This window comes from Pelodiscus sinensis, chromosome 12, assembly GCF_052426305.1.
Source record: "Pelodiscus sinensis isolate ZL-2025 chromosome 12, ASM5242630v1, whole genome shotgun sequence".
In the NCBI taxonomy this organism is placed as follows: Eukaryota; Metazoa; Chordata; order Testudines; family Trionychidae; genus Pelodiscus; species Pelodiscus sinensis.
In genome coordinates this window covers 700,792-716,167 of record NC_143063.1, presented here as the reverse complement: position 1 = coordinate 716,167, position 15,376 = coordinate 700,792, and the positions used below count along the sequence as shown (strand labels likewise).

At 48.5% G+C, this 15,376-nt stretch overlaps 1 protein-coding gene across 6 annotated transcripts in view; it reads right to left on the bottom strand.

The window, feature by feature from the left end:
• The window catches only part of HYDIN (HYDIN axonemal central pair apparatus protein), a 389,432-nt gene that overhangs the window by 164,490 nt on the left and 209,566 nt on the right, over nt 1–15,376 (bottom strand). For all 6 annotated transcript variants that reach the window (XM_089781371.1, XM_089781372.1, XM_089781370.1 and 3 more), the window contains 2 exons: nt 10,581–10,816; nt 5,923–6,178 (listed from right to left, as the gene is read on the bottom strand). In XM_089781371.1, the coding sequence (XP_089637497.1) occupies nt 5,923–6,178; nt 10,581–10,816 (492 nt within the window). The remainder of the gene's footprint in view (nt 1–5,922; nt 6,179–10,580; nt 10,817–15,376) is intronic.

Sequence of the window (15,376 nt, the reverse complement as noted above, 5' to 3'; positions counted from 1 at the left end):
GTGAGGTGTTGCTTGACTATAATAAATAAAGCATCAAATGAATATTTTTAGGGTCTATTCGTCTGGCCAAGCACAATGATTTTATAAAACCGGAGGGAACCACTTAAAAAAATGTAAGTGCTATAATAAGGAAAACAGATAGGAAAGGGATCCTGATGCCAATAATCCTGCCCTAAAAAGCATCGCAGAAATTATAGGCAGAAAAGATTCCATGATTCAGTCCGCGCCTCTCCTTGTCAATGCAAGATTCCCCCCTCCTCTGTGTTTGTCTGATCTAGTTCTAAAAGTCCCCTGCCCTGGGGCTCACAATACAGCTCTTGGGAGTCAACCGGCTAGCATAACAATTCTCTTGCCAGGAGATTTCTCTGAGTCACCTTACACTGTCCCATTACACAGTTATCCCCTACGGCACTATTACAACACAATGTTCTTCCTCCTTGGAGCTTGCACCTTCCAGGGGCTCGCTGGAATGGACACAGAACCAAGCTGTGCACCCAGAGCCCATGCCGGGCAGTGAAGATACTGCCACCAACCCACAGCAGCTCCAGCCTGCTCATGCTTTATTTCCCATGCCTGTTGCAGGCACAGACCACAAAATGTCCTGATTCAAGGAGGCTGAGAGGTAGGGGCCACATGGCTCCTCATCTTATGGGAACACCAGGGATGGTCCAGGAAGTGCCTAGGCAACAGTGTGGCTCTCTTGTAGATGTCATGAACATTCCTGTCATAGAACACTAGGACTGGAAGGGACCTCGAGAGGTCATCAAGTCCAGTCCCCTGCCCTCATGGCAGGACCCAGTACTGTCTACCCCATCCTTGACAGACATTTATCTAACCTGCTCTTAAATATCTCCAGAGATAGAGATTCCACAACCTCCCTGGGCAATTTATTCTAGTGTTTCACCATCCTGACCATTAGGAAGTGTTTCCAACCTAAACCTCCCTTGCTGCAGTGTAAGCCCATTGCTTCTTGTTCTATCCTCAGAGGCCAGGAAGAAAAAGTTTTCTCCCTCCTCCTTGTGACACCCTTTTAGATACCTGAAAACTGCTCTCATGTCCCCTCTCAATCTTCTCTTTTCTAAACTAAACAAGCCCAATTCTTTCAGCCTTCCCTCACAGGTCATGTTCTCTAGACCTTTAATCATTCTTGTTGATCTTCTCTGGACCTTCTCCAATTTCTCCACATCTTTCTTGATATGTGGTGCCCAGCACCAGACACAATATTCCAACTGAGGCCTAATCAGCGCAGAGTAGAACAGAAGAATGACTTCTCGTGTCTTGCTCACAACACACCTGTTAATGCAGCCCAGAATCATGTTTGCTTTTTTTGCAACAGCATCACAATGATGACTCATATTCAGCTTGTGGTCCACTCTAACCCCTAGATCCCTTTCTGCCGTACTCCTTCCTAGACAGTCGCTTCCTATTCCGTATGTGTGAAACTGATTTGTTCCTTTCTATGTGGAGCACTTTACATTTGTCTTTATTAAACTTCATCCTGTTTACCTCAGACCATTTCTCCAATTTGTCCAGATCATTTTGAATTATGACCCTCTCCTCCAAAGCAGTTGCAACCCCTCCCAGTTTGGTATCATCTACAAATTTAATAAGTGTACTCTCTATGCCGATATCTAAATCGTTGATGAATATATTGAACAGAGCCGGTCCCAAAACAGACCCCTGCGGAACCCTACTTGTTATACCATTCCAGGAGAATTGTGAATCATTAATAACTACTCTCTGAGATCGGTTATCCAGCCAGTTATGTACCCACCTTATAGTAGCCCCGTCTAAGTTGTATTTGCCTAGTTTATTGATAAGAATATCATGCGAGACCAAATCAGATGCCTTACTAAAGTCTAGGTATACCACATCCACTGCTTCTCCCTTATCCATATGACTTGTTATCCTATTAAAGAACTCTATCAGAGTGGTTTGACATGATTTGTTCTTTATAAATCCATGCTGGCTGTTCCCTATCACCTTGCCACCTTCCAAGTGTTTGCAGATGATTTCTTTAATTACTTGCTCCATTATCTTCCCTGGCACAGAAGTTAAACTGACTGGTCTGTAGTTTCCTGCCCTTTTTATAGATGGGCACTATATTTGCCCTTTTCCAGTCTTCTGGAATCTCTACCGTCTTCCATGATTTTCCAAAGATGATAGTTAAAGGCTCAGATACCTCCTCTATCAGCTTCTTAAGTATTCTAGGATGCATTTCATCAGGCCCTGGTGACTTGCAGGCCTCTAACTTTTCTAGGTGATTTTTAACTTGTTCTTTTTTTAATTTTATCTTTCTAAACCTACCCCCTTCCTACTAGCATTCACTATGTTAGGCATTCCTTCATCAGACTTCTCAGTGAGGACCAAAACAAAGAAGTCATTAAGCATCTCTGCTATTTACAAGTTTCCGGTTACTGTTTCGCCCTCTGCACTGAGCAATGGGCCTACACTGTCCTTGGTCTTCCTCTTGCTTCTAAAGTATTTATAGAATGTCTTCTTGTGTCCCTTTATGCTTGTAGTTAGTTTGAGCTCATTTTGTGCCTTTGCCTTTCTAATCTTGTCCCTGCATTCCTGTGTTGTTTGCCTATATTCATCCTTTGTAATTTGTCCTAGTTTCCATTTTTTGTGACTCCTTTTTTATTTTTAGATCATGCAAGATCTCCTGGTTAAGTCAAGGTGGTCTTTTGCTATATTTTCTATCTTTCCTATGCAGTGGAATAGCTTGCTTTTGGGCCCTTAATAATGTTCCTTTGAGAAACTGCCAACTCTCCTCAATTGTTTTTCCCCCTCAGTCTTGATTCCCATGGGACCTTACCTACTAGCTCTCTGAGCTTACCAAAATCTGCCTTCCTGAAATCCATTGTCTCTAATTTGCTGTTCTCCCTTTTACCATTTCTTAGAATCATGAACTGTATGATTTCATGATCACTTTCACCCAAGCTGCCTTCCATTTTCAAATTCTCAACCACTTCCTCCCTATTTGTTAAAATCTAATCTAGAACAGCTTCTCCCCTAGTAGCTTTTTCAACCTTCTGAAATAAAAAGTTGTCTCCAATGCAGTCCAAGAACTTATTGGATAGTCTGTGCCCTGCTGTGTTAGTTTCCCAACTTATATCTGGATAGTTGAAGTCCCCCATCACCACCAAATCCTGCGCTTTGGATGATTTTGTTAGTTGTTTAAAAAAAGCCTCGTCCACCTCTTCCGCCTGGGTGGACCTTGCTTCTTGACCTGGACTCTGGACCCTGAGCTAGGCTCTGATTTCTGGTATTGATCCAGTGTGTCATTTGACCATGAACTCATCTGTTACTCTTAGCCCCAGGTTTCACCTAGTTCTGACCCTTGGTCCTGACTGCCCTAGTCAGGATCCTGACAGCAAGTCAGTCCCTCCACCCCGCTGACCATTTCATTCTCTTTTTTAGGTCTAATCCAATTAGTCCACATCTATCAGGAAACGAGGTTCCTGTAACTGAACAAAATACACCAGTAGCAGTCCCAACAGCAATGGTCTCCAACAGTTTTAAAAAGAAGATCACTTTTTCAATGTAAGTGCACTGCCAATCTCCCTCCAGTCTCTTCTCTCTGTGTGGAGTTATGGTACAAGAGAGGGGAGGAGGGACACCCTGACATCAGCAGCCCCCTTCACTCCCTGCTCAGCAAACAGGAGCCCCCCAAGGGGAGCTCCGAGCCAGAGGGCAGGAGCAGCATGACAGTGGATGGAGAGGCAACTGAAGGGCCAGCACTTGATAGCTTCCCAGCCAAACCAGTCAGGATCATCTGTCAGAGGCTCCAAGAACTACTAGATGGTGACCACTGCCCAACAGAGACACACAGAAACCAAATTTCTGCTCTCTAGTATGAGCCATGCAGCAGTACAAAACTAAGTTTTCTTCTGCCCCCAGTGGGGAAAGACAGGTCTCCCCACTGTGGCACAGCACAAAATTTCTGCCCCACTAAACCCATAGATCACTGGAGATCTTTCCGAGGGAAGGGTCTCTGCTGTGCTAGCCACAGTCCCAGGAGGGAACAGAGGATCAGCTAGCTAGGGAGTACTCCAGAAACACTCCCCCCAGGAGCTAATAAACAAGCTAATCAACAGTTCCTCTGAAATACTGTACACAGCTTTGGTCTGCAGTTCTGATGCAGGAGACTCTAGAACAGCTGGACTGGTAACCAGCCTTCTCCCTCTCTGCCTCTTGCACTAGAACCCTGCAGAAGGGCTTCCATTGAGCTAAGGGAGGAGAGGAACAAACTGCATTCCCGCTTCTGAGCCCTCCCCATGCCTCGCACCCAGGGTGCAGGCTCCCTTTCTGCAAGGAAGGTAGAGGAGCATGGGGTGAGTGAAAAGGGATGGTGAGGTCCCTGTGCTGTAATGTGGTATCTCTGCACAAAGTGCCCTAGACTTTGTTGCTCCTTGTCACGTCTCAGTCTCTTTCATCATTCCTGGTTTCCCTCATTAGCCTTAATGAGCCAGGGTTTGGTTCCTTTCTCAGGAGGCTACGGGGCACTGCTTGATGTCCTGGGCCGTCCCTGGGACAGAAGGGCTAGGGCAAACTGTGATGGAAAATACTGATGAGAAATGAGCTTTCAAGTATAATGATCTGTGAGAACAGCCTTTTGGAATGGATGATACCATGCTCTGGCCTCTACAAGCAATGCATTCAGGCTAGCGATTGCCAACAGCACAAAGCATGTTAAACAGATGCTTCATAAAATATCTTTAGAAATGTAAGTAAATGACTGTGCTCGAGGGTATTCCCTCACGAAATAGCCAGGTTTTGGATTATTCCCCTCTCCCATTTAATTACCTTGTATTTTTCTAGCAGCTTTCTGCCTATGACCCTAAACACTCCGGACCTTGCCATACTATTTCTTCATCCCTCCTTGCTACCTCAGCACAGGACTCCACCAAGTAACTAGGTGCTTGCCCCGAAGGCAGGTGATATTTTAGCATTTGAAGTAGGGATGTAAAATCCCATTTAAAATGTTAACTGGTTAAATTATATGTTTAATTGGTTAACCAGCCAGCTGCCGAAGGCATGGGCCCGGCCAGGCTGGAGCAGGTACCCGCTCACAGTGCAGCGTGGTGGTACTAGCTGAACCAGGGAGGACCCGCCACACCACACTGCAGGTGGTGGGCTGCTTCAACGCAGCCAGCCTAGGGGGCTGCTCCAGCCTGGCCAAGCACTGGTTAACCATTTACCCCAGTAAGTATGCTGGTACAGCAATGCTTACCAGATAACTGGTTAACAGGCACTTAGAAATGCTTACGCTCCTTCAGTCTGCAGGGAATCCCATTCCTGTCACCGTGCACCAGGCCACAGTGGATGTGGCTCCAGCTCATTAGGGACCTAGACCTTGTAGGGAGCCCTGGATTCCCCCAGCTGGAGCCACGTCCCCTACAGCCTGGTGCAAGTTGACAAGAACGGGACTCCCCGCAGACTGAAGGGGCATAAGCATTACTAAGTGCCTGTTAACCAGTTACCTGGTAAGCATTGCCATACCAGCATGCTTACTCTCTTATGCATTGCTCTGCCTGTGCTTATAGATGTGTCACTTTGCAGTAGCTGTGTAACCATCTGGCAGTATTAAGCCTGTAATAGTAGTGACGTAGTGAGGGATAGTTGCTTTTATGAATCTGACTCTGTCTTGAAGCAAATCCATGACCCTGTTTGGCTATGCTCCTGTGAGGTGACACCCTTTAAATCCCTAATTTGAAAGTTGGATTTATGGTAGCTATAAGAAGAAAAGCCTTAGCAACTAATAGTGCCCAGGCAAGAAGAGCTACTGGTGCTACCATGGTAACTCGTGGCATTATAGCAATTCTTGAAACGGATCATTTTCTAAGATAAATGTCAAGGCACCAGCCTCAGAAACACCAGTGGCAACAATCTAATTGAAATGCTCTTGCACTCTTTTACCTTAGGAGTATCGGAGGAGCCTTCCAGCATCATATCCATGGTCTTGCCTGGAAGCAGCTCCATCCTTAATGGATGAAGCTTAAACACCGGAAAGGCGGTCTCTGGTCTCTGGGAGCATTTCTTGCCCTTGACATTGCTCTTAGCAAGGAAATGGTTATGCTGGCTAAATGGAGGGAAACCTTCTGTCACCCAGTAGAGCTGATGCGTTCGTCGCCCGCGGTTGGTTATCTTGAAGCGATAGCAGCAGGGATCCAGACTGAAAGAACAGCAGAAGGGAGATATATGGAAAGGTTACTGAAGGTGGGCATCTCTACTAGGAAAGAGAAAATGGTTGCTTGTTTGACAGGCAACAAATCAGGACAAACTCGTTTGGGTTCCTTCTTTGACAGCGTCACTGGTTGGGTGGATGGGGGAATGCAGTGGACTTAATAGACCTGGACTTCAGCAAAACTGCTGGCCCAGTCCCATCTGCCATTGTGACAAGTAAGCCGGAGAAACGCAGGCTTGGCAGAACTCCCATTGAGTAGATACACAACTGGTTAAACAGACACAAACAGAGTGACTACGAATGGAATGATGGGAGATTGGAGGAAATTCTCAATAATGGGGTTCCATGGGGGGAGAGGAGGTGTCTCTTCTGAGTCCACTGTTGTGTAGAATCTTTATTAATGACCTGGATGTAGGAATAGAGTACATACTGATCACACCAAGCTGTAGGGGAGGGAGCTGCCAATACTTTGGAGGAGAGAGCTAAAATTCAGAGGAATCTTGATAAATTGGAGACTTGGACTATAGACAACAGAGTGAAATTCAACAGAGTACTGCTGAGACTGATCTGAGAGTTGTGGTGCCTCAACGTGTGTCAGCAACGTCATGTAGTTTCAAAAAAAGCAAATGCAATTTTAGGTGGCATTAACATAGGCATAGCATGCAAGTTATGGAAGGTGATAGTACTGCTCTACTTGGTGCTGATTAGGCCTCAGCTTGAAAACTGTATCCGATTTTGGTATCCAATATACAGAATCATAGAACGGGAAGGAGCCTTGAGAAGTAATCAAATACAGTCCCCTATAAACACACTGCAGGACCAAGCATCACCTACACTAGGGATGGACAATTTTTGATCGGGGCCACTCCAAGATTTTGGAAAGTGGCCACGGTCTGCATTTCTCTAGGGAGGGGGTGCAAGGTTTGAAACGGAGATTGGGTGCAGAAGGAAGCTTGGGGTAAGGGATTGAGGCACAGGAGAGGGTGTGGGGTCTGAGAGGAAGTTTAGGAGAAGTAAGGGGTTAGGGGAACCGGGTGCTAGGTCTGGGAGGGAGTAGGGATGAAGGAGTAAATGTTGACTTGGAAGAGGAGTATAGCAGTGGGTGTGGGGTCTGGGAGGGAATTGTAATCTGGGGCAGTGTGCAGACTAGAGCAGAGGAAGGTGATGACCTGGGCCAGGGAGCTAAGAAGTGGGAGAGGTTGAGGTGACAGAGGCAGACTCTGGCCGGGAGTCACTTACCGTAGGCAGCTCCCAGCCAGCAGCCCAACAGGGTCCCTGAGGCAAGCTCCCTCCTGTAGCAGCCCCAGCCACATGGATTCCCTCCTTGTGCTGCTCAGGGCCGCTTGCCCCTGGGGGGCAAGAGACTTCATGCACACTCCCCGACCCCAGGCCAATCGGGAACCTGGCAGCTGTTTTCAACAGATAGTGGCTCCCTCTACATTCTGCACACTTCTGGCAGGGAGGTGGGGGGAGAAGGAAATTGTATGTGCTCCCCTACCCCCAGGCCAATCATCACAGCTGGAGGGAGGGGAGCACCAAAATCTCCTGTCCCCTGCCCCCCTCCTGGGGCACACGGTACGTAAAGGAACCACCAGTCATTTTGAACAGCTCAAGGCTCCATCTATGCGCCGTGTGCCCATGGCGGCAATGAGAGGGGGAGGGAGACATTTTATGCTACCCCACTCCCAAGCCAATCAGGGACTGGGGGTGGGAGAGGTGAAAAGTCTCTCACCTCAGCCCCTCCACCAAGGGGGGCTGCAGGCCAGATCAAAAGGCTTGGAGGGCCGTATCATGCCCACCCCCGACCGGTATTTGTCTAACCTGCTCTTAGAAATCTCCAGTGATGAAGATTCTACAACCTCCGTAGGCAATTTATTCCAGTGGGAACTCACCCTGACAGGAACTTTTTCCTAATGTCCAACCTAAACCTCCCTTGCTGCAGTTTAAGCCCATTGCTTCTTGACCTATCAGAGGTTAAAGAGAATATTTTTTCTCCCTCCTCCTTGTAACAAACCTGTCGGTACTTGAAAGCTGTTATGTCCCCTCAGTCTTCATTTGTCCGAACTAAAGAATCCCAATTTTTCCAACCTTCCCTCAGAGGCCATGTTCTCTAGAACTTTCATCATTTGTGTTGCTCTGCTCTGGACCTTCTCCAATTTGTCCACATCTTTCTTGAAATGTGGTGCCCAGCACTGGACACAATACTCCAGCTGAGCACAGAGTAGAATTACTTCTCGAGTCTTGCTTAAAACACTCCTACTTATTCATCCCAGAGGAGTGTTTGTTTCCAAAAAGGAAAAAAAACCAAACAAACCAGTGTTACACTGTGGACTCATATTTAGCTTTTGGTCCACTACAAACCTCCCTGGTCTGGCATCCTTGGGATGCGACTGGTTCTGAAGCAGGGAATTTGCTGGATTACCCTCCGCTCTCAATCCCTTGCCCTGTCACTGGCCCTCCCCACCCTAGGGGCCCTGGAGGTCCCCATGGCCACTGGCCAGGGTTCCGCTCCATTGGTCACACAGGACTCCTCTCCGTCAGCCAGGCTTTCTTATGAGGGTTGGCTGACCACATTTTCCCTGCATTCTGCCAGCTGGGGTTTCTCTTCACTCTGCCGGCCAGGGCTCTGCTCCACTGACTGGGTTCCACTCTGCCAGATGGGGCTCTGCTGCTATCCCCAGTGTACCAGAGCTCTGCTCCTGGCCACCAATCCCCACTGGTCCTGCAACACTCCTGGCCCCAGCCCACTGGTTTCTCCAGTCCCAGAGCACCCACTGGGTCACTGACAATGCTGGACCAGGGGTGTTGCCAGACAAGGGAAATGTGGAATAGGAAGGTTCAACCCGGACGCTTTTCTGGCTAGTCATTTCCCATTTTGTATGGGAGAAACTGATTGTTCCTCTTTAGGTGGAGCACTTTGCATTTCATAGACTCATAGGCTTTAAGGTCAGAAGGGACCATTCTGATCATCTAGTCTGACCCCCTGCACAGTGCAGGCCACAGAATCCCACCCACCCCTCCTAGAATAATCCTCTCACCTATGTCTCAGATATTGAAGCCTTCAAATACTTTGAAGGGCCCAAGATGCAGAGAATCCTCCAGCTGTGATCTGTGCCCCATGCTACAGAGGAAGGGAAAAACCTTATTGAACTTCATCCTGTTCAGCTCAGACCATTTCTGCAGTTTGTCCAGATCATTCTGAATCATGACCATATCCTCCAAAGCACTTGCAACTCTCCCAGCTTGGCATCACCTGCAAACTCAATAAGCATCCTCTCTACGCCAATATCTAAATTGTTGATGAAGATAGTGAAAGAACTGGTCCCAAAGCTGATCCCTGTGGAATCATGCCTCATTATGCCTTTCCAGAATGACTGTGAACCATTGATAGTGTGGTTAAGGGGCTGAGAGTAGGGAGTCAGGGGAAGCCCAGCTGCAGCAAATGAGGAGGGCCCAGCTGGAGGCAATAAGAACAGCTCCTAGGAGGAGGAGAGGGAGATCGACCTGCCTGCTGCTCTGGAGGGAGAGCAGTGGAGACCTGACTGCCGGGGGAAGGAAGAAGGCTCCCTGGAAGAGGGCAGGACTGGGGAGGCTATGGCAGGATCAACCCAGGCTACCCGGCCTGAGGCCCAGTGCTGCAAGGAGGCAGTCACAAAGGGCCAGGGCTAGCATGGAGGCAGCCCTAAAAGGCCGGACTGTGAAGGAGTCAGCTGTGGCTAGCACAGAGTCAGGAAGACAGGGGGAGCTTGAGCCAGCGAAGCCCCAGGCCATAAGACCAGGAGGCAGTGTTGCAGGAGGCAACCGGGCAAGCAGAGGCGTGCCTGTGGCCAGGGAGGAGGGGCCTAGAGATACTGGGAGGGGGGCTCTTAAGGGACTGGCAGTGGGCCACTGAGGCCAGGACGGCGTGGAGGGAACTGGTGTTCCCAGGGCAGAAGAACTGGGGGTCCTAAGGAGTAGGGAGGACCCTGGAGTAAAGAACAGTAATGACACCCCCCTGAAAGGGGGCGCGGACTAAGAACCGAGTGGTCACTGCCGGAGGGCAGTGCCCTGAAGACCTACACCACACCCAAAGGGGGCGCATTGGTGGCAGAACAGCCAGCTACTTCCCCCAACAGCCATCCGGAGGGAAGACGCCATGTGAAAAAATGAGCGAACCCGCTACAATAGCTACTCTCTGGGAACGGTTCTTCAGCCAGTTATGCACTCACCTTATAGTAGCCCCCTCTAGATTGTATTTCCCTAGTTTATTAATGAGAAGTCTCAATGGAAGCAATGCCCTTGTAGCTTCAATCTTAGGGGACTAGAATAAAAATCCTTGCTAGGGTTTTTTATTCATCTCTATGGAGATGAAGGTGCACAGGAAAAGGTGAGAGCCAGAGAGATTACCTACCTGAAGTGTGGTCCCAAGTTGATTGCTGGAGCAAAGGGTTTGTCTGTGACAATTGTGGTACCGATGCCAACAGCCTGGACTGGGATCACATAGGTATTGCTGTTTTGTATGAATAAATGCACCTGGTCTTGGAATTTCACTGTGTCATCCAAGTTCGCAATCAGAGTCAACGATACCTCCGCCTCTGGGGGAAGTACACCTTCACTGGGCTCAATTCTCCATGCGTGACTATGAGCCTGCAACAAGAGCCAAAAGCAGTTGTTGAATAGATGAGAATAGAGTCTCAATGTATCTGTGGGGCACTACAGAGTACAATTAAAAGAAAAAGAAAGCAATGCTGGGTAAGGAAAAAGCATCTTGGGCTGAAAAAAGGGAGGGAGAATAAGACAGAAAATATCTTAATGCCTCTATATAAAGCCATGGTATGTCCACATCTTGAATTCCACATACAGATGTTGTTGCCTCATCTCAAAAAAGATATATTGGCATTGGAAAAGGTTCAGAAAAGGGCAACAAAAATGATTAGGGGTTTCGAAGGGGTCCCCCATGAAGAGAGATTAAAAAGACTTAGACTTTTCAGCTTAGAAAAGTCAGCTTAGCTGCCTGGTAAACTAGAGAGGGTACCTGACACAGAGCAGGGATGGGGAAAGGCAGGCAGAGCTGGGAAGGTCTGGCCAATCAACTCCCCCCCCCCCCCAGGCTGAGGGCTTGCTTTCAAGGCCTATAGGGTACTGGGGCTGCAGGAAGGCAGCCAGGGTAGGAGAAGGCAGCAGGTCCACATTCCCTTGCCAATGATGAGTGGCCATTTCAGACTGCAGTTTACCCCTGAGGCAGGGGTAGATGATGACTAGCCATGTATCACAGAGGAAAGGAGGGTATAGGGGTTCCTTGGGAGGGGAGGACCCCAGAGTGTGAGAAGGGGCACTGTGGGCTGAGAGGGACACGCGGCCTGAAGTAGCGCAGAAAAAGGCAGGTAACTGAAGGAGAGTCACTGCCTAACAGGGTGTTCCAGGGCTGGAAGAGCTAAGTCCTGGATAGACCAGCAGGAGGCGCTGCAGTGGTGAATCTCATACCCTTACGCATCCCACATAATAATGGAGGCTGAAACCACATGAGGGCTGTTGTAATAACTGAGGTCTAGCAGGCCTATGGGAATCACGAGCCAAACGGTAGGAAAGGAGGTAAAGGCTCAGGAACTATTACAATGTCCTGTTACATCAGAACAGTTGAAGAAAGTTTTCAGAGCGAGCCAGAAAGATTGAATACATGTAAACAGAGGGGCTGCATCTACACTGGCAGGATTTTGCAGAAATACTTTTAACGGAAACGTTTCTCCGTTAAAAGTATTTCCAAAAAAGAGCATCTCTATTGGCAAGTGCCTTTGCGCAAAAGCATCTGTGCCCAGTATAGACGCAGTTTTGTGCAAGAAAGCTCTGACAGCCATTTTCGCCATCGGGGCTTTCGTATGCAAAAAATTCCTGTCCCTGTCTACACTGGCAAGAGGGCTTTTTCCCCCGAGCGGGAGGTCAGAGTTCTTGCGCAAGAGCACTGACAATCTTACATTAGATCATCAGTGTTCTTGCACAAATTCTCGCAGCCAGTGTAGACAGCTGGCAAGATTTTGCACAAAAGCGTCCACTTTTATGCAAAATCTTGCCAGTCTAGATGCACTCAGGGGGTTTCCTGATGTCACTCAATGTGTGTGTGTGGGGGGGGGGGAGTTTCAGGTGACACTTTGCCCGGGAATCTGAACAAAGGAGGTGGTGACCAATTGCAGGGTGGGGGAGGGTGTTTTTCTGGATGGCTCAGGGAGAAGGGAGCCTAGCTGGCCTGGGAGTCCGGGCAAGGGGCCCAGATGTGGGGCTCAGCCATTCCCGCCCCAACCCCAACCCAAGAGAGGTTGTACTGGCTGCTCCTGGTTCCTGTAACAAGTCTGCGCTATGCTGTGTCTGTGTAACAAGTAAACCGTTTACTTGCTGGCTGAGTCCTGGTGACTCCACATGGGGGGTGCAGGGCCCAGTGACTCCCCCCACTCTGACAGCCATACTGCCCCATGGACTGGAGCCAGAATAGACTAGGCTGCTGGACTGTACTGCCCTCTTGATAGTGCCTATACATGGGGGTGGGGGAGATGATTACAGGGTGGGGCTGCCCACCGGGTGTCCCCCTGCGTGACCATAAGAGACAGCGACTCCGGTTTAAAACACTTTAGAGTTGGGCAGGTTCCCGTTGACACTTTTGGCAACGTGGGTCTATATGCTTGTCACAGGGCAGACTCACCACCATGGTGCCTCCAGCCGGCAGCCCTGGGAATTAGCTCGTCGACTCGCTGGACACCTCCCTCTAGCTGGTGTCTCCCCGTGTTCTCGCTTCCCCCTCTAGCCCAGAGCTGGGTCACTCTTCAGGACACAGCCCTGCAGCAGGGACCGCACCAGTGTGTCTGCGCCCCCTTTCGGGGGTGCTGTTTATCCAGCTTCACACTCCAGCGTCCTCCCCTTGCCAGGGGCCCCCAGTTCTCCTCCCAGGGAACACCCAGCTCCCCTGTCCCCACCTTGCCTCAGTGACCCACTGCCAGCTTTCACCTAGCCCCTGCCACAGGGGCAAACTGCATCTGTAATGGCCACTCCTCCTGGGCAAAGGGGTGTGGACCTGCTGTCTCTGCCTGCCCTGGCTGATTTGTGTCCATTCATTCTTTCCCATAGCGACAGTTCAGTTTGTCCAATATATATTGCAGTGGGGCATTGCTAATATTGGATGGCATAGATCACATTAGTGGATGTGCAGTTAAATGAGCCGCTGATGTGGTTGTATCCAGTGATGAAATCACTTGTATAGATGTGTGCGCAGCATTGGCACCAGGGTTGCTTGCAGGGGTGGGTTACTGGAGGCTTATGATGTAGGTGTGTGGCGTGGTTACCAGAAAGGGTTTGTTTCAAGTTGGGGGGTATCTGTAAGCGAGAATAGGCCTTTTCCCCAAGGCCTGTGAGAGTGAGGGGTCATTTTCCAAGATAAGTTGTAGATTGCGGATAATGCGTTGGAGGGGTTTAAGTTGTGGACTGTAGGTAACGACAAGTGGAATTCTGTTGTTTTCTCTTTTGGGTCTGTCTTGAAGTAGTTCATGTCTGGGTACTTTTTTGATGCTGTCAATCTGTTTTTTCACTTCACCAGGTGGGTATATCAGTTTTAGGAATGCTTTATATAGATCCTGCAGGTGTTTGTCTCGGTCTGTAAGGTTGGTGGAGCGTGTCCGATAAGCCTAATATACAGATCCTTTACATGACACACAGATGTCAGCAGTAATAAGCACATAAAAGGGCCCCAAGGAGGCAGAGCAACAGACAAAGAGGCTACGTCGACACTGGCATGATTTTCCGGAAATGCTTTTAACGGAAAAGTTTTCCGTTAAAAGCATTTTTGGAAAAGAGCATCTAGATTGGCAGGACACTTTTCCGCAAAAGCACTTTTTGCGGAAAAGAGTCTGTGCCAATCTAGACGCGCTTTTACGCAAAAAAGCCCTGACTGCCATTTTAGCCATCGGGGCTTTTTTGCGCAAAACAGTACTGTGCTGTCTACACTGGCCCTCTTGCGCAAATGATTTGTGCAAGAGGGCTTTTGCCCGAACGGGAGCAGCACAGTATTTCCACAAGAACACTGACAATCTTACATGAGATCGTCCGTGTTCTTGTGGAAATTCAAGCGGCCAGTGTAGACAGCTGGCAAGTTTTTCCACAAAAGCAGATGATTTTGCGGAAAAACTTGTCAGTCTTGACACAGCCACAATGTGTGTGCAGTGATAAAAAAATAACTCGTTTGCTAATAAATCTTTCCTTTTCTGCAGCGTGGGAGAAAACACATTCATTAATTAATACAAACATTTTGCATTTGCCAAGGTGGCAACATCATCAAACAGTTGAGGAAAAAGGAGAAGAAAATGACAACACAAAGAAGGAGAAATAACCACTGGACACATCATCTTCCTGGTTAAACCTCACCACTTCCTTGAGTTTGACCTATTTCTCACGACCTTTTTATTCAAGAAGCAAAACTTGTCACTGAGTTCAAAGGACTTTCCTGACTTTCTCTTTAAAGAGCTATATTAAAGAGCCAGGGAAAGAGAGCCTGGAAGAATAAAGAATGTTAAGTGCTGCGTGGCATTTAGCTTACACGAGCAAGGAGGCTCAGCTCCACGACTCACAGGCCCACAGATACTGGGTTGATGGGGAAGGGGGTGGACAGATGGAATACTACACATATTCTAGATATGCTCTCTCTAGTGTCAAACTCCTACACATCAAAACACAAAACAAGAACTGTCCACAGTGCACCATCCACATAGGGAGCTATCCACCAGCCATAAGAAGTGTTCCAGTTGTCCAGTGCAAAGCTTCCTGCTGTCATTGTTAGCAAAACTAAGGCTCACAAAATGTTCTGCTCACCAGCAAAAAAGGACACGCAGAGGGATTCCCACACCTCGTTTCATAGCAGGAGTATGCCATGCTGGTTACACTCAAGGAAACTCTCTCAGGCCAAACACAGTCTGGCACAAGACTCCTTGACCTCCTCACCTCTGGCAGTCCAAGAAGCTGCTCATACAAACCTCCCCATCAGCTACTTCCTGAGCAGGTGCTGAAGTTACTCCCCTGCTCACTCAGAACCTAGATAGGCCCCAAGATATATCTACATTGCAGTCACAGGCGTGATTTGCAGCTTGTGTAGACACACACATTGAAAACAGAAGGGAGGACATGATGGCAGGGCTTCTGAATGGGCTGCTCAAGTTAGTACATACCCAGGAC